This window comes from Enhydra lutris, unplaced genomic scaffold, assembly GCF_002288905.1.
Source record: "Enhydra lutris kenyoni isolate GAN:26980312 unplaced genomic scaffold, ASM228890v2 scaffoldscaffold59, whole genome shotgun sequence".
In the NCBI taxonomy this organism is placed as follows: domain Eukaryota; kingdom Metazoa; phylum Chordata; class Mammalia; order Carnivora; family Mustelidae; genus Enhydra; species Enhydra lutris.
The window spans coordinates 9127038-9150846 of NW_019154143.1; the positions used below are offsets into that span (position 1 = coordinate 9127038).

The window sequence follows — 23809 nt, forward strand, 5'->3', positions numbered from 1 at the left end:
GTACAGACAAGTAAGGGCCTGCTAGCCTGTGAGTATTCTGCTGGGTGTTTATTTTACCCTCAGCAAAAGGTCACTGTTCCTTGCTACAGCAAGACACAGACTACCACTTTATATATAATAAAATCCCACCTTTTCTCAGCATTCATAGAACATACGTATGTGAAGTCTACCAATGTGACAGCACAGGAAATTAATGTCTAAATGAACTGTGTGTTACAGGCACATTTCACTAAGGGGCGAGCTGCTTTCTTATAAGGAACCATATGGTAATCATCAATATGCCATTAGCCTATTACATGACTTTGAGGAACCATTCTGTAAAGATTATCTGATGTCTAATTAAAAAGAAAGAAATGAGACTCGGGTTTAAGATGCCTCTGGTATCCTGAAAGTAGTGTGAAAGGTCATTCAAAGGAACTTCAAAACTGAGATTTTTCATTCATGTATTTATTCCACAATCAAAATAAGTCATAATTTAAAGCCATAACATTTTGAAAAGGTAAAGGAGACTTTGTGTCACAGCTGCATTAATAAAACACACTGGTCTAAAGTACAACACTAAACAGGTGTTTTCTGTTCCCGAGGTGGAATACAATTACACATAAAATTTCACTAAAGATCTGAGGTGAGGCAAATAACCCTTGGCAACAAACTGTCCAATGAACAGAGTCAGGCTGCAAATAATTTTTAACATTTTACTGCAAGAAGGAAAAACCCCCAAGGTGTCTACTAGCATAAACCTCTGTTTCATACTCCTGGCCTTGGTTTCTCTCTTACTTCCTCAATCACATCCAAATCCAGAAAGGCCTCTGTACCCCATGCTCAAAAACACCACTCTGAGTCCCTAAGGACCTCAGCCCAGACTGCTATCAATGAGCCTGTGTGCAGCCTTCCTCTAGAACCTCCAGGGAAATCAGGAGCCCAAGGAGCAGCAGCATTTCTTTAAGCAATAGTTTTAACTGTCCAATGAGCTCTGATGGACCATGTGCATTTCATAAACCAAAATACTGCCTTGATATCTTCCTATTTCTCTGGGAAAATGTTAAGTAAACCATTCAAGTAAAAAAGAAAATGTTTACAGAGCAGTGAAAAATGAAAATTCAAAGGGTTTATGCCAAAAAGCAAACCAGTCCTCTGCAGCCTGAAGTCATTTGTTTCTGGGCTGCGAAGCCATGTAGAGAGCAATCAGGCAGTAGATGGTCCCCCCCAGTGTCAGCGCCATGGTGGTCCGGTAAAGCATTTGGTCAGGCAAGCCTCGTTTCAGGTGGATGGGCACACCATCGGATTTCTGGAAAGCAAGAATTATCAAGGACATGGTTAATAACAGAAAGATTTTACAGTTTAGGCTAATAAGAACAAATGTCTCTACTTTAGAACTAATCCATCAACACACTGCAGTGGAAAAAGCCCTAATCCATTAGAATGCAGACAGAAAGAGCGGGATACGTTTTCTTATAAACGCAGCCACAGCCTGTAAGGCCAAAGCCATTCTCCAAAATGGAGCCTCGGGAACACACATGCAACAAATTCCACGTTTCAAAATAATTTACTGTATCTTGCTCAATTAGGAAAGCAGCACTGGTGGATTTCTTTTTTTTTTTTTTTTAAGATTTTATTTATTCAACAGACAGAGATCACAAGTAGGCAGAGAGGCAGGCAGAGAGAGAGGAGGAAGCAGGCTCCCTGTTGAGCAGAGAGCCCGATGCGGGGCTCGATCCCAGGACCCCGGGATCATGACCTGAGCCGAAAGCAGAGGCTCTAACCCACTGAGCCACCCAGGTGCCCCGGTGGATTTCTTTTAAATGCAAAGGTAATCCACAGTCAAATGACCACAGGCACAAGAAATGCCCTACATTTAGTCTGACCTCTGATCGTTCCCAGTGATGTCTGAGCACACCAGCTCAGTTAATGCGCTCTAGTCCATTTTGTATGCAGCTTCTTTCCAGTAAGCTGTTAAAGCCCTGTTTAAAAATGCTGAATCCATTATTTTGCAGTCTCCAAACTCCCTCCCCCATAGCAACTCAAGACCCCAGTTGCCCAATCAAGTCTTACTTATGGATAAAAAGGGATTCAACTGACCAAAAGTCCCTAAACCGGTCCTGAATCTGCATACATTTCTGAGGCTGCAACAGGAGGAACACAGTGCCGCCCCCACAGCACCTGAGATGCAGGGTCACTGACCTCTCAGGTATCTGGATGTAGATCACCGCTAATAACATTCTAAAACGCAATTCTGGCTTCTCTGTTGATCAGCAAACCCAAGAGAGCCTCCCCTACTTTGTTTTTGTTGTTTTTTTTTTAAAGATTTTATTTATTTATTTGACAGAGAGCAGGCAGAGAGGCAGGCAGAGAGAGAGGAGGAAGCAGGCTCCCTGCTGAGCAGAGAGCCCGATGCGGGGCTCGATCCCAAGACCCTGAGACCATGACCCAAGCCGAAGGCAGAGACTTAACCCACTGAGCCGCCGAGGCGCCCCGAGCCTCCCCTACTTCTAATAGCTCAGTGAATTTTAATATCAAGCAAGCAAAAAATAACTAGGAGAAAACTCATGGCCGAAATAAGAACTTATTCTCTAGTGTCCGTTCTAGTGTCTTCTCTCACCTGGAAAAACTTCTGCAGCTCGGGAACTTTGTTTTTCCCAGCATAATCATATACAGGAAAATCAGAACTCAGTTTGGTTGGTGTGGCAAATATGATAGGTGGTGCTTCTGTGGAAACCAAAGGCCTTAATCCCTGTAGGAAAAAGGAAAATGTCAAATTGAAAGCATGCCTGGGCTTATGAACAACCTTTCAACAAGCAGGCTGTCTGGAATCCTGGAGGCAGTAATTCAACCACACAAGAAGGAAGGAAAGGCTCTCTGAGTCTGCATTACAAGGCCTTTAATTTTAAGATTTAAAGTCCTTAAACTTTCAACAAAATACCTTAGTCCACTTTCCCACAGCAAACCCCACCGAGAAGAATTCCCTGCCATTAAGATGGGGGTGGGGGAGGAGGGGAAGCCAACATGTTCTAACTCCAGAGTAGACAGCAGAAAGTGTGAAGACACAGTAAAAAAAATCTCTCAATCTGGAGGAGCCTTTAATGGTAAGAGACCTGTCTTTCAGGACCAGAAAACAAAACAATTAGAGTAACTGAAACTTCTGGCATTAATAAACCTGTAAGTTAAACAGACACAGTAAAAATAAAGGAAATTCAGTGTTCTCATCTGTGACATGTATCTAAAAGCACTGAGATCTAGCCCTGAAAAGACGGCAGGAGACACTGCGTGCCTAAAGCAGCGTGCCTGCCATGGGCACACAGCACACAGTCAGCAATATCCACTCAGTGATACTGGGGGTCAACACAAGTCTGCGATTAGCAGCTCCCTGGGCCACACGGACGGGAACACAGGCTTAAAAAGAACCTAAAGGGGGAGATAAATGAAGTACTGTCACAGGCTACGACAAGGATAACCCTTAAAAACATGCCAAGTAAGAGAAGCTAGTCAAAAAGACCACATCTTCTATGAGCCCATTCATATGCAAGTCCACAATAGGAAAATCTACACAGACAGAAAGTAGATCAGCAGCTGCCTTGGGTTGGGAGGTGACCAACAAGGGGGTAATAAATGCAGGGTATAGATTTGTTCTGGAAGTGACAAAAATGCTCTAAAATTAATGTGGTAATGGTTGCACAATATCCATCAATACACTAAAAACTACTGAGTTATACCCTTTAAATGACTGAATGTATGGGATGTGACTTGTATCTTGATAAAGCTATTAAAACAAAAAAGAAGTACCTCAGGGAACTCTGGTTTTCTATCTGATAGAGTAAAGCCACAGTGGCAGGTTTATAGATGGTTCTCCAAAATAACCTGGAGATTAAGACAGGAGCTAAGAGTTACAAACCAATAAAATCACATCCTTTTATATTAAATTCTAAAAGATAGGAGCTAAGAGTTACAAACCAATAAAACTGCATCCTTTTATATTCTATCTAAAAAAAAATAAAATTTAAAGTTAGGAAGCAGAGTTTAAGCTCAGCCTCTTTCATTTTACAGATGAGAGAGAAAATGGCTTTGCTCAAATTAACAGAATTATCAGACCCCTGGTCCTTAATATCCTTAGACATAAAAACTTACTTATAACTGACAAGACCTAGTCTAAAGATCATATATTGAAAGCTTCAATGATACTCCCACCAGGCAAGCATTAAGATCAACAGGGCAACTAAAAGGCATTAAAGCAAACTTGTCCAGAAAGACCCTGAACTCACTTCCTCCAGGAATACACAAAATCTACACCTATACACAGAGAGTAATTCTGCCTGAAGAAGAACTGAAGGCTGACTGAACAGCTTCTGCAGAGCAAAAGATAGAGGGACCACAAAGAAAATGGCAGGAAACAGAGACAAAGTAACAACAGGAACAGCACCTGATGCTAGGACTGCAGTGGGGAGGGACAGCACTGCGAGGCCCACACACAGATTCACCCAGCCTGGGGGCAAGGCAAAAAAAACCCCAATCAGTTTCAAAGGCAAATAGAGGGCGCCTGAGTAGTTCAATTGGCTTAAGCGACTGCCTTTGGCTCAGGTCATAACCCTGAAGTTCCAGGATTGAGTCCCTGGTGGGGCTCCCTGCTCAGCCAGGAGTCAGCTTCTCCCTCTGACCGTCCTCCCTGTCGTGCTCTCTCTCACTCTCTTTCTCTCAAGTAAATAAAATCTTAAAAAAGTAAAATAAAATAAAAGGCCAACAGACTATAAGTGAAGAACACCTCATATACTAATGCTAGAACAACTGCTAAATGGTGGGAGAACTGCTGGAACTCTCTCTGGTTAGAAGGTGCTAGGAAGCACCATTGTTTACGTTCCCCCTCTGCCTTGATAGTGCAGATGGGAGCAGGCACGCTAGCTGGCCTGCGGCCTCCAGCCCCACCCACACTGGCTGCAGCTGTCCCCGAGGAATCCTCCACCACAGGCACCTGCCTCAGCTCCAAACATCCCACTGAGGCTGCCCCAGCACAACACAAATTAGAAGAAATGTTAAAGGGACTTTTAGCCAAAAAGAAAAGGCCGTAACTGGAAGAAAATTACAAAACAAAAAAACCTCACTGTTAAAAGCAAACATATAATAAAGGTAATAAACCAATCACTTATAAAACTAGTGTGAAAGTTAAAAGATGAGTAAAATCAATTACCTATAAAATTTGTTGAGAGTCACAAAATAAAGATGTAAATATGACATCATATACATATACATACACGGGGAGGATTTAATAATGATTTTAGAATGTGTTCAAACTTAAGCAACCATAAGCTTAATATAGACTGCTATATCCTTAAGATGCTACATATGAAACTTGAGCTAACCAGAAACCAAAAACTTATAATAAATCCACAAGAAAATAGAAAAGAATCCTAGCAAAACACAAGTCATCAATTACAAGGGAAGAGAGGAGAAAAAAATGACAAAAACCACCAGAAAGCAATGAACAAAATGTCACCTATACATTATTACTTTAAATGTAAATCGTCTTTAAAAAAATGGGGCACTTGAGTGGCTCAGTGAGTTAAGCGTTCAACTCTTGATCTCAGCTCAGGTCTTGATCTTAGGGTCATGAGTTTGAGGCCCACACTGGGCTCCTGGCTAGGTGTGGACCCTATTTAATAAATTAAGTAAGTAAGTAAATGGTCAAAATGCTCCAGTCAAAAGACAAGGGTAATTCAGGGACGCCTGGGTGGCTCAGTCATTGGGTGTCTGCCTTTGGCTCAGGGTAATGGGATCGGTCCCACATCAGGCTCCTTGTTCAGTGGGTAGCCGGCTTCTCCCCCGTTTGTGCACTCTTGCGCGCTCGCTCTGACAAAGAAAAAAAATTTTAAAAATCTTAAAAAAAAAAAAAAAAAGGCAAGGGTGATTCCAAGAATAAAAAACAAGGGCCATCTATATGTTGCCTATTAAGAGGCTCCCTTCAGACCTAAAGACAGGTACAGACTGAAAGTGAAGGGATATAAAGAAAAATATTCCACACAAATGGAAGTAAAAAGAAAGTTGGGATAGTAAAACTATTATCAGACAAATTGATCTTTAAAACAAAGACTGTAACAATAAACAAAGAAGGGCACTATATAAAGGGAATAATCCAACAAGAGGTTACAACAACTGTAAATATCTATGCACCCAACACAGGAGCACCTAAATATACAAAGCAAATATTAACAGACACAAAGGGAGAAACTGACAGTAATACAATAATAGTAGGAGGCTTTAACACCCCACTTATATCAATGGACAGAGAATCCAGACATAAAATCAATAAGGTAACAGTGGCTTTAAATAACATCAGACCAGACAGACCTAGCAAATATGTACAGAACAGTCCATCCATGAGCAGCAGAATATATGTATTTTTCAAGTGCATCTGGAACATTCTCCAGGACAGATTACATGTTAGGCCACAAAACAAGTCTCAATAAATTTAAGATGCAGCATCTTCTCCATTCACAGCACTATGAACCTAGAACTCAATTACAGCCAAAAAAAAACCCAAAAAACAAAAAACAAAAAAAAACCAAAAACAAAAACAAAAAAAACCTGGAAAAGACCACAAACACATGGGAGGCTAAACAACATGCTCTTAAACAATCCATGGATCAAGGAAGAACTCAAAGAGGAAATTTTATTTTTTTTAAGATTTTATTTATTTATTTGACAGAGATCACAAGTAGGCAGGAGAGGCAGGCAGAGAGAGAGAGGAGGAAGCAGGCTCCCCACTGAGCAGAGAGCCTCATGCGGGGGCTCTATCCCAAGACCCTGGGATCATGACCTGAGCCGAAGGCAGAGGCTTTAACCACTGAGCCACCCAGGCACCCCACAAAGAGGAAATTTTAAAGATACACGGAGAAATGAAAATGGAAACAATGGTTCAAAATCTGGGATGCAACAAAAGCAGTCCTAAGAGCAAGTTTAAAGTAATACAGGCCTACCTCAAGAAATAAGAACAATCTCAACAACCTTAACTTTCAACCTACAGGAACAAGAAAAAAAATGGAGAGCAAAGTTAGTAGAAAGAAGGAAATAACAAAGATTATGTAGAAATCAATAATTGGAGACTTAAAAAAAATGAAACTAAGAACTGGTTCTTCGAAAAGATAAACAAAATTGATAAACCTTTAGCAGACTTATTAAGAAAAAAAGAACTCAAACAAAATCGCAAATTAAAGACAAGTTGCAACTAACACCACAGAAATACAAAGGATTCTAAGAGACTACTATGAAAAGTATATGCCAACAAGTTGAACAACACAGAAGAAATGGATAAATTTCTAGAAACACGCAATCTTCAAAGACTGAATCAGGAAGAAATAGTGAATCTGAGCAGACCAATTACTAGTAGAGCAAGTGTATCTGTAATCAAAAAACTCCCAACAGGGGCGCCTGGGTGGCTCAACCATGAAGCATCTTCCTTCAGCGTGGGCCATGATCCTGGAGTCCTGGGATCGAGACCCACACCAGGCTCCCTGATCAGCAAGAAGCCCGCTTCTCCCTCTCCCAATCCCCGTTTGTGTTCCCTCTCTGTCTCTCTGTCAAATAAATAAATAAAATCTTTAAAAAAAAAAAACAAAAACCCAAAACCTCCCAACAAATAAACATCCAGGTCTACATGACTTCATAGGTAATACCTCCTATCAAACATTTAAAGAAGAGTTAATACCTGTCATTCTCAAAGGATTCCAAAAACTAGAAGAGGAAGAAATTCTTCCAAATTCATTCTATAAGACCAGCATTACCCTGATACTAAAACCAAATAAAAAAAGAAAATGACAGCTCGGTATCTCTGATGAACACAAATGCAAAAAATACTCAACAATTAGCAATACTCAATTTAGCAAACTGAATTCAACAATACATTAAAAAGATCAAACCACGATCAAGTGGGACTTATTCCAGGATGCAAGAATGGTTCAATATCCACAAATCAATCAACAGGATATACAACATTAACAAAATGAGGGTAAAAATCACACGATCACCTCAACAAATGCAGAAAAAACATTTCACAAAATTCAACATCCATTTATGATAAAAAGTGTCAACAAAGTGGGTTTAGAAGGAACATACCTCAATATAATAAAGACCATATATGATAAATCCACCAGCTAACATCATACTCAATGGTGAAAAGTGAAAGCTTTTTCTCTAAGATCAAAAGGAACAAAACAAGGATGTCCCTTCTCCCCACTATTATTCAACACAGTACTGGAAGTCCTAGCCACAGCAATCAGACTTAAAAAAAGAAATAAAGGGCATCCTAGATAATAAGAAGTAAAACTTTCAGTATTTCCAGCTGACATGATACTACACATAAAAAAACCCTAAAGGGGCACCTGGGTGGCTCAGTGGGTTAAGCCTCTGCCTTCAGCTCCAGTCATGATCTCAGGGTCCTTGGATCGAGCCCCGCATCAGGCTCTCTGCTCGGCAAGGAGCCTGCTTTTCCCTCTCTCTCTGCCTACCCGTGATCTCTGTCTGTCAAATATATAAATAAAATCTTAAAAAAAAAAACAAACCCTAAAGACTCCACCAAAAAATGATTAGAATACATGAATTCGGTAAAGTCGCAGGATACAAAATATACAAAAACCTGTTGCGTTTTGATATGCTAATAGTGAAGTAGAAGGAGAAATTCAGAAAACAATCCCATTTACAACTACAAAAAGAATGAAATACCTAAGGAATAAATTTAACCAAGAAGGTGAAAAACCTGTACTCTGAAAACTATTAAGACAATAATGAAAGAAACTGAAGACACAAATAAATGGAAAGATACACCATGCTCATTAACTGGAAGAATTAATATTGTTAAAACGTTCACTACCCAAAGCAGCCTACAGATCCAATACAATCCCTATCAAATACCAACAGCATTTCTCACAAAATAAGAAAAAATAATCCTAAAATTTGTATGGAATCAAAGGTCCCAAATAGCCAAAGCAATCTTGAAAAAGAACAAGGCTGAGGGTATCACAATCCCAGATTTCAAGATATACCAAAAACTATAATAATCGAAACAGTACAGTACTAGCACAAAAACAGAGATCAATGGAACAGAGAGCCCAGAAATAAAACCATTATTTTTATGATCAATTAATCTACAACAAAGATAACAAAAATACACAATGGGGAAAAAACAATCTCCTCAATAAATGGTGCTGGTAGAACTGGACAACTACATGCAGAAGAATGAAACTGGAAGTGCTGGGTGGCTCAGTCGCTGAACATCCAACTCTTGGTTTTGGTTCAGGTCAGGAACTTGCAGTCGTGGGATCCAGCCCCGTATCAGGCTCTGCGTTCAGTGTGGAGTCTCCTCTAGATTCTCTCTCCTTCCCCTCCCACCCACTGCTTTCTCTCTAAATTAATTAATTAATTAAAATAAAACATTAAAAAAAAAAAGAAAGAAAAGAAACGAAACGAAACTCAGGGCACCTGGCTGGCTGAGTGAGCAGAGCATGTGACTTTTGATCTCAGGGTTCTGAGTTCCAGCCCCATGTTGAGTACAGAGATTACTTTAAAAAAATTTTTTTTAAAAAGGAGCTTTGGGGGTGCCTGAGTGGCTCAGTGGGTTAATCCTCTGCCTTCGGCTCAGGTTCTGATCCCAGGGTCCTGGGATGGAGCCCCGCATCGGGCTCTCTGCTCAGCAGGGAGCCTGCTTCCCTTCCTCTCTCTCTGCCTGCCTACTTGCAATCTTTCTCTCTCTGTGTCAAATAAATAAAAAAATTTAAAAATAAATAAATAAATAAATAAATAGAAATAAAATAAAAAGGAGCTTTGGGCTTTGGACTAGGAGGAGACAAAGGTGCAACTGTCTTGGGTCATCCTGGATCAGGGTTCATCCAACACCAACCACCTCCAACATGCCACCTAAGTTTGACCCTAACAAGATCAAAGCTGTACTGTATACTTGAGGGGCACCGGTGGGGATGTTGGTGCCGCATCAGACCCTGGCCTCGAAGACTGGCCCCCTGGGTCTGTCTCCAAAAAAAGCTGGTGACATCGCCAAGACAACTGGTGACTGGAAGGGTCTGGGGATTACAGAGAAAGTGACCATTCAAATTAGGCCCAGAATGAAATAGTACCTTCTGCCTCTGCCCTGATTATCAAAGCCCTCAAGGAAGAGCCAAGAGACAGAAGCAGAAAAACATTAAGCACAGTGGAAAGGAGACTTCTGATGAGATTGTCAACACTGCCTGACAGATGTGGCACCAATCTTTAGCCACAGAATCTTCTGGAACCATTAAAGAGATCGTGGGTACTGCCCAGTCTTTGGGCTGCAATGTTGATGGCCACCACCCTCATGACATCATAGATGACATTAATAGTGGTGCAGTAGAACACCCAGCTAGTTAAGAACTACAAAGGAGGGCGCCTGGGTGGCTCAGTCGGTTGAAGGTTTGCCTTCAGCTCGAGTCGTGATCCCAGGGTCCTGGGATTGAGCCCTGCATCAGGCTACCTGCTTGGCGGGAACCCTTCTCTCTCTCCCACTACCCCTGCTTGTGTTCCCTCTCTCTGTGCGTCTCTGTGAAATGAATAAATAAAATCTTAAAAAAAAAAAAAAAACTACAAAGGAAAATACTTCAATAAAGGATCATTTGAAACAAAAAAAAAAAACCCCACAAAAAATAAATTCCAAATGAATTAAAACCCAAATGTAAGACCTGAAATCATAAACTCCTAAAAACATATGTAATCTCTTAGATATCAGCTTTAACAAAATTTTTCTGAATCGGTCTCTTCAGCTAAGAGAAACGAAAGCAAAAATAAACAACTGGGACTACAGCAAACTAAAAATCTTTTGCACAGGGACGCCTGGGTGGCTCAGTGGGTTAAAGCCTCTGCCTTTGGCTCAAGTCATGATCCCAGGGTCCTGGGATCAAGCCCAGCATCAGGTTCTCTGCTCCGCAGGGAACCTGCTTCTCCCTCTCTCTGCCTACTTGTGATCTCTGTCAAATAAATAAATAAAATCTTAAAAAAAAAAAAAAACAATTAAAAAAAATCTTTTGCACAGTGAAGGAAACCAACAAAACAAAAAGGCAACCAACTGACTAGGAGAAGACTATGTGCAAACGATGTATCTAATAATGGGTTAATATACAAAATATATAAAGAACTTATACAACTCAATACCAAAAAAAAAATGTACAAAGGATTTGAACACTTATTTTCCAAAGCAGACTTAAAGGTGGCCAACAGACACATGAAAAGATGTTCAACATCGCTAAGTATCAGGGAAATGAGAATCAAAACCACAACAAGGATAGTTAGTATCAAAAAGTGAAGAAATAACAAGGGTATAGAGGATAGAGAGAAAAGGCAACTCTCACCCATTGTTCATGGGAATATAAACTGGTGCAACTATTATGGAAAGCAGTATGGAAGTTCCTCAAAAAATTAAAAATACAAATACCATACAAACCAGTAATTCTAAAAAACAAACACAAACAAACAAACCAGTAATTCTGCTTCTGGGTATTTACCCAAAGAAAACAAAAATATCAATGCAAAAAGATGTGCACCCTTATGTTTATTGCAGAATTATTTACAATAGCCAAGATATGGAAGCAATATTAAGTGTACATTGATAGATGAATGGATAAAGATGTGGTGTGTGTGTACACACATACACACACACACATACACATAATGGAGTAAAACTCAGCCACGAAAATAAGATATTGCCACTGGCAACAACTTGCATAGACCTAGAGGATATTATGCTAAGTGAAATAAGACAGAAAAAACAAATACGATTAATATCTCACTTATGTGTGGAATCTATAAAATAAAACAAAAAATAGAAATGGGGTGCCTGGGTGGCTCAGTGGGTTAAAGCCTCTGCCTTCGGCTCAGGTCATGATCCCAGGGTCCTGGGATCGAGCCCTGCATCGGGCTCTCTGCTCAGCAGGGAGCCTGCTTCCCTTCCTCTCTCTGCCTGCTTATGATCTCTGTCTGTCAAATGAATAAAATCTTAAAAAAAAAAAAAAAAAAAAAAAAATAGACCCATAAATACAGAGAACTGGTGGCCCAGAGGGGAGAGGGTGGGAGGATAAGGGAAGGAGGTGAAGGAAATTAAAATATACAACTTCCAGTTGTAAAATAAGTCAGGAGGATCAAAAGTACACCATACAGAATACAGTCAATAATGCTGTAAGGTGACAGATGATTAAGTATACTTACAGTGGTGAGCATTTTGTAATGTATATAATTACAGAATCACTATGTTATACACATGAAATATAATAAAATATTATAAATCAACTATATTTCAATTAACCTCCCCCCACAAAATAAACATCATTTCAATTTCTGTGACACAGTCCATGAATGGGCATGAACTTGGACTTTTCTGCACTGCATCAAATCACTCAGCATATATGACTGAGCACTTACTCTATACTGAAAATGCACGATGACTAGGACAGACACAATCCCTGCCATTATGGATATTAATGTTTTGAAATAAGAGCCACTAATTATGTACTCAGACTTTGTTATATGCCCGGCATCCTGTCAAGTATTTGACAAACATCATCTCATTTAATCCTGCCAGCAACCCTACCAAGATGTTACTATACCCATTTTACAGAGGAGAAAACTAGATCAGATAGGGCAACTGGCCTAAGATCGCATAGCAAAAAGAATGGTGTCTAGTGTCGAAAGTCAGGCCCCTCTAAAGTCTAGAGCCTTGGATTTTTAAGTATTCTACTACCTGCCCCTACTACCCTTTCTCAACTGTTGCTTAAAGGCAACAACTGATTTAAAAAGAAAGTTTTGTGAGTAAGCTGCTAGTCTAAATTTAGTATATAATACACTGAGATTCAGGAGTTAGAGATGGGACGGAAGGCCCTAACTACGGAGATAAGAACATTAGAAAGCACTGCTCTTTGAAATGAAGAATTTAAAACACTCCTTTATTCTGTGAGCTTTGTATTTTCTCCTATAAGGATCATTTCCCTTTGAATGCAAAAATAAAAACTTTTTCTACTAAGCAGCTCTGAAAATGGTTTGAAGTCAAATTCTTGTTTTGACAGAACTAATGTGAGAGCATTTTTAGAAAGGATTATACCTAATCGCTCAGTGTTTGTTCACCTATCAAGTGACTGAAAACTACAGCAGTTTTTGAACAGTACCATACGAGGAAAGGAGTATCAACCATCCTAATGGTTTGAAATAACTCCGTATTTCCATTTATAATACTGTAAAAGTTTAGAATATGGAATTTTCAAGTTACCAATAATCTAAGTATCTTATCCCATTAACTATTATAAATTGTATATTCTCCTCTAATCTTTTTTTCATATTTTAACATCTTTACAGTCAGGTATAAAATTCTACATTCTAGGGTCACCTGGGTGGCTCAGTCAGTTAAGCATCAGGCTCCCTGCTCAGTGGGGAGGCTGCTTCTCCCTATGCCTGTCACTCCCCTTGCTGATGCTGTCAAATAAATGGATAAAATCTTAAAAAAAAAAAAAAAATTCTACATTCTGCTTTCATTTATAATCAGCATTTCTTTTCAGGACCCTACATAATCTTCATAAATAAATTTACTCTTCACATTAACCCTGTAAATGAGGTATTATCATCCCATGTTACAGATGATTTTTTTTAAAAGACTATTTGAGAGAGAGAGAGAGAAAGCATGAGGGGGGACAGTCAGAGGGAGAAGCAGACTCCTTGCTGAGGGGGGAGACTGATGCAGGGTCTTGATCCTGGGACTCTGGGATCGTGGCCCAGGGCAAAGGCAGACACTTAACTGGGCCAACTGGGCCACCCAGGTGCCCCCCACTCAATTACAGATGATTAAAACAAAGCTGAGATTCCATACGAAAGATGGATTCAAACCCACCCACTTTTATTATACCATAAAATCAATAATTCAGCTGTCCTGGCCCCACAAGTAAAAGGAATGGGTATTCACCAATCTGTCATTAAATTTCTTGAGAATTTTTTTTTTTTTAGATTTTATTTATTTCTTTGACAGAGAGAGCGCGTGCGCGCATGAATACAAGCAGGGGAAGTGGAATAGGGAGAAGCAGGCTTCCCACCAAACAGGGAGACAGATGAGGGGCTCGACCCCAGAATCCTAGGATCATGACCCGAGCCAAAGGCAGACGGTTAATGACTGAGCCCCCCCCAGGAACCCCTATTTCCTAAGAATTTAAGAGCAGTCAGTGCTTCCAATGTTTCAAGGCAGCTAGACAGGACTGACACTGGGGCTCCCAAGAGTGGGCTTGAACAGGAAGCTGTATTTACAGGAAGGCATCTAGAGCAAATCCCTTCCCTTTGCCCCTTCCAAGGTTGCAGACGTCCCAATACAGAAGAATTACGGGCCTCCCCCATCTCAATAATGGACAATAGCATCCTTCCAGGTTCTCAGGCCCAAATCCTTGGAATCGTTTTTTTTTTTTTTTTAAGATTTTATTTATTTATTTGAGAGAGAGAGAGAGAGCGCGCGCGCACGTGCGTGCGCACATGAGTGGGGGGAGACAGAGGGAGAAAATCTCATTCACTGTATGTGAAGCCCTATACGGCTCAATCTCACAACTCTGAGATCATGACCTGAGCTGAGATCAAGAGTCAGATGCTTAAGGGCTGAGCCACCCGTGTGCTCAGAATCATTTTTCACACAGCTCACACACCGCAAATCCTTCTGGCTCTACCTTCAAAGTACACTCAGCATCTGACCACTTCTCACCCATCTCCACCAATCCACACTCTGGTCCAAACCCCTGGATTTTTACAAGAGCCTCCCAACTGATCACCCTCCGTTTCCACACCTACTGTCATGCAGCAACCGGTGACTACAGATGTCACTACTGAGCTCAAACCTCTCCAAAAGCCTCCTATCTCACTGAGCAAAACCCAAAGTTCTTACAGGGACTTCCAGGGCCATGAGATGCACCCCTCAAACCCCACCACCCTACCACTTACATCATCCCCTTTCCCTACCCCAGTCCCCTAGACAGTCCCTTAAACCTCCCAGGCACCAGGCACTGTTCCCTCTATCTAGAATAAGAGTATCCACGTGGCTGCACCCTCACCTCCTTCAGGTCTTTGCCCCTGTGTCACCTTCTCAGCAAGACATTCCCAAGACATCCTTTTAAACTGCATGTCCTCCCCCTTACCCTCCTAACGACCTATCACCCATTCCTGGTCTTTTTTTTCCTCCACAGCACTTATAAGCACCGAACATACTGAATTTTACGTTGTTTACTGTGTCTCCCCCTACTGCAATGGAAGCCTCACGAAGGCAGGATTTTGGCATGTTTTGTTCACTGCTCTTACTTCCCAAGACTTAAAAAAGCGAAGAGCACATTTAAATATCTGTTGAATGTATAAATAAACTATAGCTTCACCACAACGTAGACTTAAATATTTCAGAACTAAAGTCATGTAAATCAAATCAGCAGTTGATGGCAGAGCCTCCCACACCTCCCACAAATGAGAAAACCAGTGAATGCTGTTCTTAAAATAGTGGACTAGAGACCAAGTGGAAATCACAGGTTTTGCTTTTTAATATCAAATCTCTGAGCTATTTACACAATCACTACCTCTACAATTAACAGCCATTCAACAGCAACAACATTTAGCAGTTGAGTTCTTCCCAGTATAATTTAGTTGCTCCAAAAAATTTTTTTTAAGATTTTATTTTTAAGGGGAACCTGGATGGCTCAGATGGTAAAGTGTCTGCCTTTGGCTCTGGTCATGATTCTGGGGTCCTGGGATCAAGCCCATATTCAGCTCCCCACTCAGTGGGGAGTCTGCTTCTCCTTCTGTCCCTTTCCCCCGACTTGTGTTCTCTCTCTCTGAAATAAATAAAATCTTAAAAAAAAAAAAAAGATTTTCTTTTTAAGTAACCTCTACACCCAATGCAGGGCTCAAATTCAGAACCCTAAGATCAAAGAGTTGCATGCTTCACCAAATGAGCCAGCGAGGTGCCCCCAGTTGCTCCAAGTCTTTTAAAGAAAAAAGTCAACTTGATTTCTTTCCCTTCAAAGTTGACTGGCCCAGGTTTCCCTCTTCTTCTACCTTTTAGATTTGAGAAGGAGGAGAGTGGAGAAATAAGAGAAACACAATTTAAAAAAAAATTTTTAAATCATACAATTTTTCAGTGCACTGATCTGAATTCACTCTGATTTAGGACTAGAAACAAGTTTCAGTCTGCAGCAACTCAAGTTCGTTCTTTCTACCTTGCCAGCAAGATATCACCACCTCCATGTTTCCAGGACACATCACACTCCGCAGGTCCAAAATCCACCCAGTTTCTCACAAACCTATTCAGGAGTTCCCTCTTTATTATAAGGAAAAGCACCACCATCCTCTCATTACCCAGTCATCCTGGAGTCCTCCTTTCTCATCCCCCACAATCTCCCTCACTGGTTGCTAAATCCTTATTCCCCAGACTCCTTTCCCACTTGGAAGACCCTGAACTATTGTATGGGTTTAACAGACATCCCTGGTAGCGGTTTCTCCCAATTATATTATCTCTCCAAGCATAGCTCTGTCATGGTACTTGCTCCTCCATCATAAACCTTCCACGAAACTGAAGGTGAGAAGTATGCCCTTGTTTCAACCCTGGACAAGACTCTACCACAACTTTCTCCATCAAGATGCTTTGTAAATTCCTGTTTCTGACAAAAGTAAGCCCTATCATCATAGACCCTTCATGATCTATCTCCACCTACCACAGCTAAACTTACTCCTCAATGATTCCCCTGCAGCCCCCTCCCCTCCTTCATTCTCAGTTTCCTTTACCTAGAAGGTCATCCTGCCCTCTTAACTAGAATTGTTGAGTCATAAGGTAGAAATGTTTCCCTTTTAAAGAAACTGCCAGACTATTTCTAAAGTGGCTGCACCATTTTACATTCCTACCAGCAATATAGTAGGGTTCCAGTGTCTCCACATTCTCACTAACACCTGTTGTCTATCTTTTGATTTTAGCAGGTGTGAAGTGATATCTCACTGTGGTTTTGATTTGCATTTCCCTAATGACTAACGATGTTGAGCCTCTTTCCATGTGTTTCTTAACCTCAATTTACTTTGACTTAGGACACAAAAAGATAAGGAAAATGCTTTTCAATCAATCACTGGAAAATACAATTACTTGCCATCAAGTTGATTTATAAAAATCTACCTGTACCATTGTGAGAAAACTAGTTTTTCCATATCAGGTTATTCAATGCATGTTAGGTTATTTACTTTACATAACACTGGAAGTTATAAATATCTACATTTTACAGGGTGCTAATGTTTCCAAGAAAGGAAAAACTGAAGTGCTCCTAACTGCCAAAGCCAGAACACCTGGTTTGGGGGATGCCTGACACAAGCACTCCAAAATCTACATATAAAACCTACACATCACTTCTTTCGACGCAGAGTTAGAAATCTTAAGTAACTAAGAAGATTACATTCTCAAGAGAAATTCCATTTAAGAGGCACTAGAAATCTGAATGCCCTACCTGTACCACACGCATCTCAGGATAATCTCTGCTCTGGGAGCCAATTTAATTTCAATATATGTTAGTTTCAGTCAAAAATTTTACTTCCTTGCGAAATCGCAAAACCTAGATGATGCTAAAATTCTATTTTAAAAACATCTACAGGCTGCCTGGGTGGCTTAGTCAGTTAAGTGTCTGCCTTCGGCTCAGGTCAGGGGATCAAGTTTGGCATGGAGCTCCTTGCTCAGCAGGGAGCCTGTTTCTCCCTTTGCTTGCAGCTCCTCCTGCTTGTGCTCTCTGACAAATATGTAAAAAATAAAAGAACGTCTACAACCACAAACAAATCAGTTGTGATATAGTCACACAATGAAATCCTACACAGCAATAAAAGGAGTTACTACTACATGTAACATGAATGAACCTCAAAAATATTGATGGGGGAAAAAAGGCCCTACACAAAAGAGTACTGTGTGGTTCCATTTACGTGAAATTCAAAAACAGCAAAAACAGTTTATTTATAAGAGTCACAAGAGGAAGGTGGACAGGGATAGGGAAGGGAACTTCCTAGAGGTGATGGAATGTCCTATATGTTAACAGGGGTATGGGTTACAGTGTATGCACTGGTCAAAACTCATTAAACTGAAACATTTATGATCAGTGCACTGAAAAATACGCTTCTTCTATAGAAATAAATATGACAGAAATAGCTATTCCCCTGTAATCTGCAAAATAAATAAATCACTGTTGACAACTTCTTCTTCAGACCTCATTACCAACTTGGCTTCAATGACACCACACTGGTTTCCCTTCTAATCCTGGTTTGTTCTTTTGATAAATGTTCCTCCTCTACCCTCCCCTTCATGTTTCTGTAGTCTAATCACACTCCCACCTTTCTTTCCTATATGCTCCCCGGGTGATCTCCCCACCACAGCTTCTACTACCAACTATAGGCTGAAGACACCCAAACCTATTAAATTCCATACTCCTAAATCCAGCTACTACCTGACATGACATCATCACAAGTTCAACATTCATAAACCTGGACCCTTCCTCCCGAATCCCCAAAACCTGCCCTGTCTTAATTCTTTTTAGAGATTTTATTTATTTGACACACAGAGAGGAAGAGCACAAGCAGGGGGAGCAGCAGGCAGAGGGGAAGGGAGAAGCCGTCACCCTACCGAGGCGAGAGCAGGACTGGATGACTGGATCCCAGGGTCCTGAGATCTTGACCTGAGCTGAAGCCAGACACTCAAACGACTGAGCCACCCAGACACGCTTATTTTAGTTAATATTAACAGCACATCTAATCTTAGACTAAAATCACTTTTTTTTAAGATTTTATTTATTTATTGGACAGAGAGAGAGATCACAAGTAGACAGAGAGGCAGGCAGAGAGAGAGGAGGAAGCAGGCTCCCCACTGAGCAGAGAGCCCGATGCGGGGCTCGATCCCAGCACCCTGGGATCATGACCTGAGCCGAAGGCAGAGGCTTAACCCACTGAGCCACCCAGGCGCCCCAACTAAAATCACCTTTTAAAAAGATTTTATTTGAGGAAGACAGAGAGCAAGCGCATGAGCGGGAAGGGTGGGATGGAGAGAGAGAGAAGACTCCCCACTGAGCAGGGAACCCGATTCCGGACTCGATCCCAGGACCCCGAGATCACGACCTGAGCTGAAGTCAGACACTTAACCAACTGAGCCACCAAGGCAACCCTGAAATCTCTTTAAACATCATTCCTGTTTGGGCAAGTTACTGTGTCCCCCAGAAAGGAGGAGGTAACAACAGAGCATCCCACCTGGGATCCTTACTATTGGATTCCAGCTTGAATATTTCACCAACTGCATATTTCACCAACCATTCCCACACTTCTGAGGACAGGAATGAACACGATGGTATCTCACACTCAACTTCTGAAGAATTAGCTACCTATCACCTGCCAGTACCAACCACCTGCCAAAGACTACTAATGACGTGACAAGACACTTCATTTAACCTGTACTAAAGCTGCCCTAGATGAAACTAAGCTCACAAAAAATTAAGTAACCTGATAAAGGTCATAAAAATAAAATGGCAAAGCCGGGATGTTAGCTCTTACTAAGAGTCTACAACTGAGTCCGAAATTCCCAACCAACAAAATGAGTGAAATCAGATTACTTTTTAGACTCAAATAGCTGCAGTCAACCATTTTACAGCTGAGAAGCGTTTAAGGTCGTTGCACATAATTGCCCAGATTCAATTGGACATTTGAAAGATCCCATTAAGTTCCTCAGTTCTGATCATACAGCCTCTCCTGCCCTTATACTTCCCTCGGTGCTGTCATCCCAGCTCTCCAACCTCGTGCTTTGATGCGGCTTTGGGGGCTAGGAAGTGGGGATAACAGTAGAGCACTGCGGGGACCAAAAGTGGAACCTCCTTAAATAGGACAAAGTCTAACTTCAGACTCTTGCCAGGTCGCATTCTGGGCCACGCCGACCCCACAAGCCACCCCACGACCCAGAAGCAACGACCTCGGAGGTCACCTTGACCCCAACTAAGTGCCAGGCCCAACTGCCGCGCCGGACCAGCCCGGCTGGGGAAGCAGCTACAGAATGAGCGGCTCTACGGCCGCTGCAAACAAACGTGGAGAGGGGCCGGGACGAGGGGGGCGAGCCAAACCGAACCGCAGGCAAAAATCCCAGCCGCCTCCGGCCTCACGACTTCCAAGCGCAAAGGCTCGGGCGGCCGCTTCTGTCCGAGACGGCCCGGCGCTACCGGTACCTGCGGGCTATAGGCGTCGGAAGCCCATGTTCCGGTCAACTTCTGCGTGAAGCCACTAAACTTGTAATACATGACGCCCGGTATCCGGCTTCCCGCAGCCGCTGCCTGCGCGACTGGCCCAGAGAAGGACCCTGTCTTCCCTGACGTCGCCTGAAGTCTCAGCCCAAGGACCCTGCGCCAGGAGACGGGCTGCCCAGAGAGCGCCTAATTTATAACATGCCCTCTTCAGCCATATCAGGGAGCAAGAAGCCGGAGTGCCAGAACCAAGAAGGCAAAAAAACAGCTCTAGGAGAGCTCAGAAAGCCACCGTAGCGGGGTCTGTAGAAAGCACGAAGTTCCCGCCCCCGCCTCGCACACATTTTTTGATTCGGGCAATGCCGAGGCGCCGCAAGGAATGCGCAAGCTCCCTGCGAATCAGGCCCAGGCGAAAGGACTTGACAGGACCAAGTGGGGCGGACCTGGGGCGGGGCATAGGGTGGGGCCTGGGGCGGAGGTCTGAGGAGGGGCGTGGAGAGCTAGAGTTGAGGGGTCACCCAGTTGGGCCTTGGGTGGAAGGCTTCTCTTCATTTAGCAAACTTGCACAGAGTCTGGTTTCTTTTCTCCCCTCCGTAGGTCGCCTGGTGAAGCGCCTCGCTCTCACTCAGTCGGAGTATGGACCCATTGGCCAGGCTTCTCCATCAACCTGGGAGTAGGGGAGCAGATCAGAAGATGTGGAATCTTCTGCTGAGAGCTTTTTAGTACAGAGGGTTGTTAGCGGTTTCACCCCAGGAATATAAAGATAACTTCTTGGGTTTTGTGCTCGCTCGCTCTCGCGCGCGCTCTCTCTCTCTCTCTCGCAAATAAATAAAATCTTTTAAAAATTATAAATATCACATGAACCAATAATTCCATTAGTATTACCCAAAGAAAACAAAAACACTATTTCATAAAGATATGTGTGCACCCCTGTTTACTGCAGCATTATTTACAATATGCAAGATATGGAAGCAACCTAAGTGTCCGTCAATAGACAAATAAGGAAGATGGTGGTGTGTATGTGTGTGTGTAGATAAACAGATATAATGGAATATTACAGAACCATAAAAAAGAATGAGATCTTGCTATTTGTGACCTCATGGATGGAACCAGAAGGTATTATGCTAAGTGAAATAAATCAGACTGAGAGAGACAAATACCACACGATTTCATTCATAAGTGGTATCTAAAAAATATTGAGGGTTCCCGTGTGGCTCAGTTGGTTAAGCGTCTGCCTTTAGCTCAGGTCATGATCTCAGGGTCCTGGGATCAAGCCCCTCATCTGGCTCCCTCCTCAGCAGGGAGTCTGCTTCTCCCTCTGCCTGCCTGCTCCCCCTGCTCATGTTCTTTCTCTCTCTCTATTTCTCTCTCTCTCAAACAAATGAATAAAATCTTTTAAAAAATTAAATAAATAAAATCTTAAAAATTGAATAAGCCAAGAAAAAGCAGAATCAGACCTATAAAGACAGAGAACAAACTGGTGGTTGCCAGAGAGAAGAGGTGGTGGGTGGGTGGGGGGCTAAATAGGTAAAGAGGAGTGGAAGTTACAGTTACAGTAACGTATTCCAGTTACAGAATGCGTAAGTCACAGGAATAAAAGGCACAGCATAAGGAATATAGCAATGATATTACAATAGTGATCTTTTGGAACAGACAGTAGCTACACTTGCAGTAAACATAGCATAATATACTAACTTCTTCAATTGTGATGTTGTGCACCTGAAACTAATATAATATTGTGTGTCAACTATACGCAAATAAAAAATAATAATGAAGGTGTTTTTTAAGTACTTTTTTTTTTTAAGTACAGTACCTCTATTATGTGCAAGGTACTGTAGGAAAGGAGTAAACCAGTTTCCTACTTCCTGGAATGGAGCACAGCTTTTCTTAGCTTTATCATCAAACTAGAGGTTTTCACAAGTATATTATGATGAATTTATGAAAGCAGGTGGAAAACCAATAGATGATACTAACTTTTACATAGTATTTCCCACAAATAAACTCATTTAATCTTTACAACAAGCCTATGGGGCAAGTGCTATTACTATCTTCATCTTTATTATCTTTATCTTCATTACCTTCATCAAAGGCCCAGAAAAGTCCCTTGCCCAGGTCAGCTCCTAGCAGCAGAGCTAGTCATCCGGCTCAAAATCTGTACTCTTTAGCACTACATTATAGAGAAATAGACATAAATTCATTCTGAAGAGGCTGAAGGCTGAATGTTCCAGATCTAGGGTCCACACCAGCATCCTGACTTTGCCAGGTGTAAGCCCAAGAGCCGCAAGTGTTCAGCATTGCCACTACTCGGAGGAGCAAAGGTTTCAGGCGTATTCATATGATCAGCCCAGCCAAAGTCGTGTAAAAGTGTAAAAGTTGCTTTTACAAAGCAACATTGCCCTATAGTAGAAAAAAAGATACAATATGGGTTTGAGTTGCAGTTTCTTCAAGGCTGAGCGATCTGCAACTTGTCATTTCCATTTTCAGAGCTTCATTTGCCTCTTCTGTAAAGTAGGAATCATCATCATCATCTTTCCCTCCCTAGTGTTCTGAGAATCAACAGTTCAGTAATTTATAAAGCTTAAACAAATGTTAACTTGCTGATCTTACCTTTTAGTCATTTTACCTTTTTTCTTTTTTTTTTTAAGATTTTATTTATTTATTTGACAGACAGAGATCACAAGTGGGCAGAGAGGCAGGCAGTGGGGGGGGGGGAAGCAGGCTCCCTGCCGAGCAGAGAGCCCAATGTGGGGGTCAGTTCCAGTACCCCGGGATCATGACCTGAGCCGAAGGCAGAGGCTTAACCCACTGAGCCACCCAGGTGCCCCATCATTTCACTTTTCCATAGCTCTTGATGATATGTAGAAGTCTTTTCTTGATTAATTTAAGTTCAGCAATCAATCAATTAACAGTTTAATTAATTAATTTTAAAATGCTGGAATCACTCATACCAAGAAAGGGATATAAGCTTGCTAACAGATACTAGGTGAAAGGAAAGGGTTTTCATAGAGTTTAGATTGAAAAGAGGAATTAAATGATTTAGGACAGCTCTTCGCTTCCCTTCTACTGTCTTCTGGGCATATATTGGAAAATGAAAGCAGAGAACATTCCCCAACTTTTAGCAGCACTGAGGTGTACCAGCTTCTTGAAGTATAAAGGTGCCTGTCAACATTGGTTATTTTCCTAAAGTTCCTGCCATCTGATTTTAGATCCTGCAAGACATAAATTAAGAATCCTGAAAATGTTACAACAGCCGGGCTGTTCAGTGGGAGGTAAAATGTCAGTAGCAGAGTGTGGGTTGGGATGTCACATGGAGTGGCTGATCATAGGAAGATTTTGTCTCATTTCTCAAATAAAACCCAGCGCTCTGACAGCCCTGAACCAGCTATTCTCATTCTTATTTGCATATCCCACTCAGCATCAATGCATGATCTTTCTTTATCATGATCCCTTCAGGTTGTTCCCCATCCTCTTCGGAGGGGAAGTGACCACAGTTCCCGGGGCAGAGAAGCTTGTCAATTGCCAAGTGATTGCGAGTGAGCGCAAACGCTGGTCTGGCTCTGGGTGAATCA

At 41.7% G+C, this 23809-nt stretch overlaps 1 protein-coding gene and 1 pseudogene across 3 annotated transcripts; one reads left to right on the top strand and one right to left on the bottom strand.

Annotated features, from left to right (window-relative positions):
- Nucleotides 1-426: 426 nt before the first annotated feature.
- Nucleotides 427-20538, bottom strand: LOC111158437 (cytochrome c oxidase subunit 7A-related protein, mitochondrial). Of its 3 annotated transcripts, none has more exons than XM_022520453.1 (3): nt 20226-20538; nt 2600-2731; nt 427-1288 (listed from the first exon to the last, which is right to left on the bottom strand). In XM_022520453.1, exons 1-3 carry the CDS (start codon nt 20295-20297, stop codon nt 1148-1150), a joined length of 345 nt encoding a protein of 114 aa, XP_022376161.1. In that variant the 5' UTR covers nt 20298-20538; the 3' UTR covers nt 427-1147. The 3 variants fall into 3 exon arrangements, with proteins under 3 accessions (XP_022376161.1, XP_022376163.1, XP_022376164.1); XM_022520455.1 differs by having other exon boundaries at nt 1180-1295; nt 2606-2731; nt 20226-20353; XM_022520456.1 differs by having other exon boundaries at nt 1201-1282; nt 2598-2731; nt 20226-20353.
- Nucleotides 9822-10380, top strand: LOC111158438 (annotated as a pseudogene).
- Nucleotides 20539-23809: the final 3271 nt, after the last annotated feature.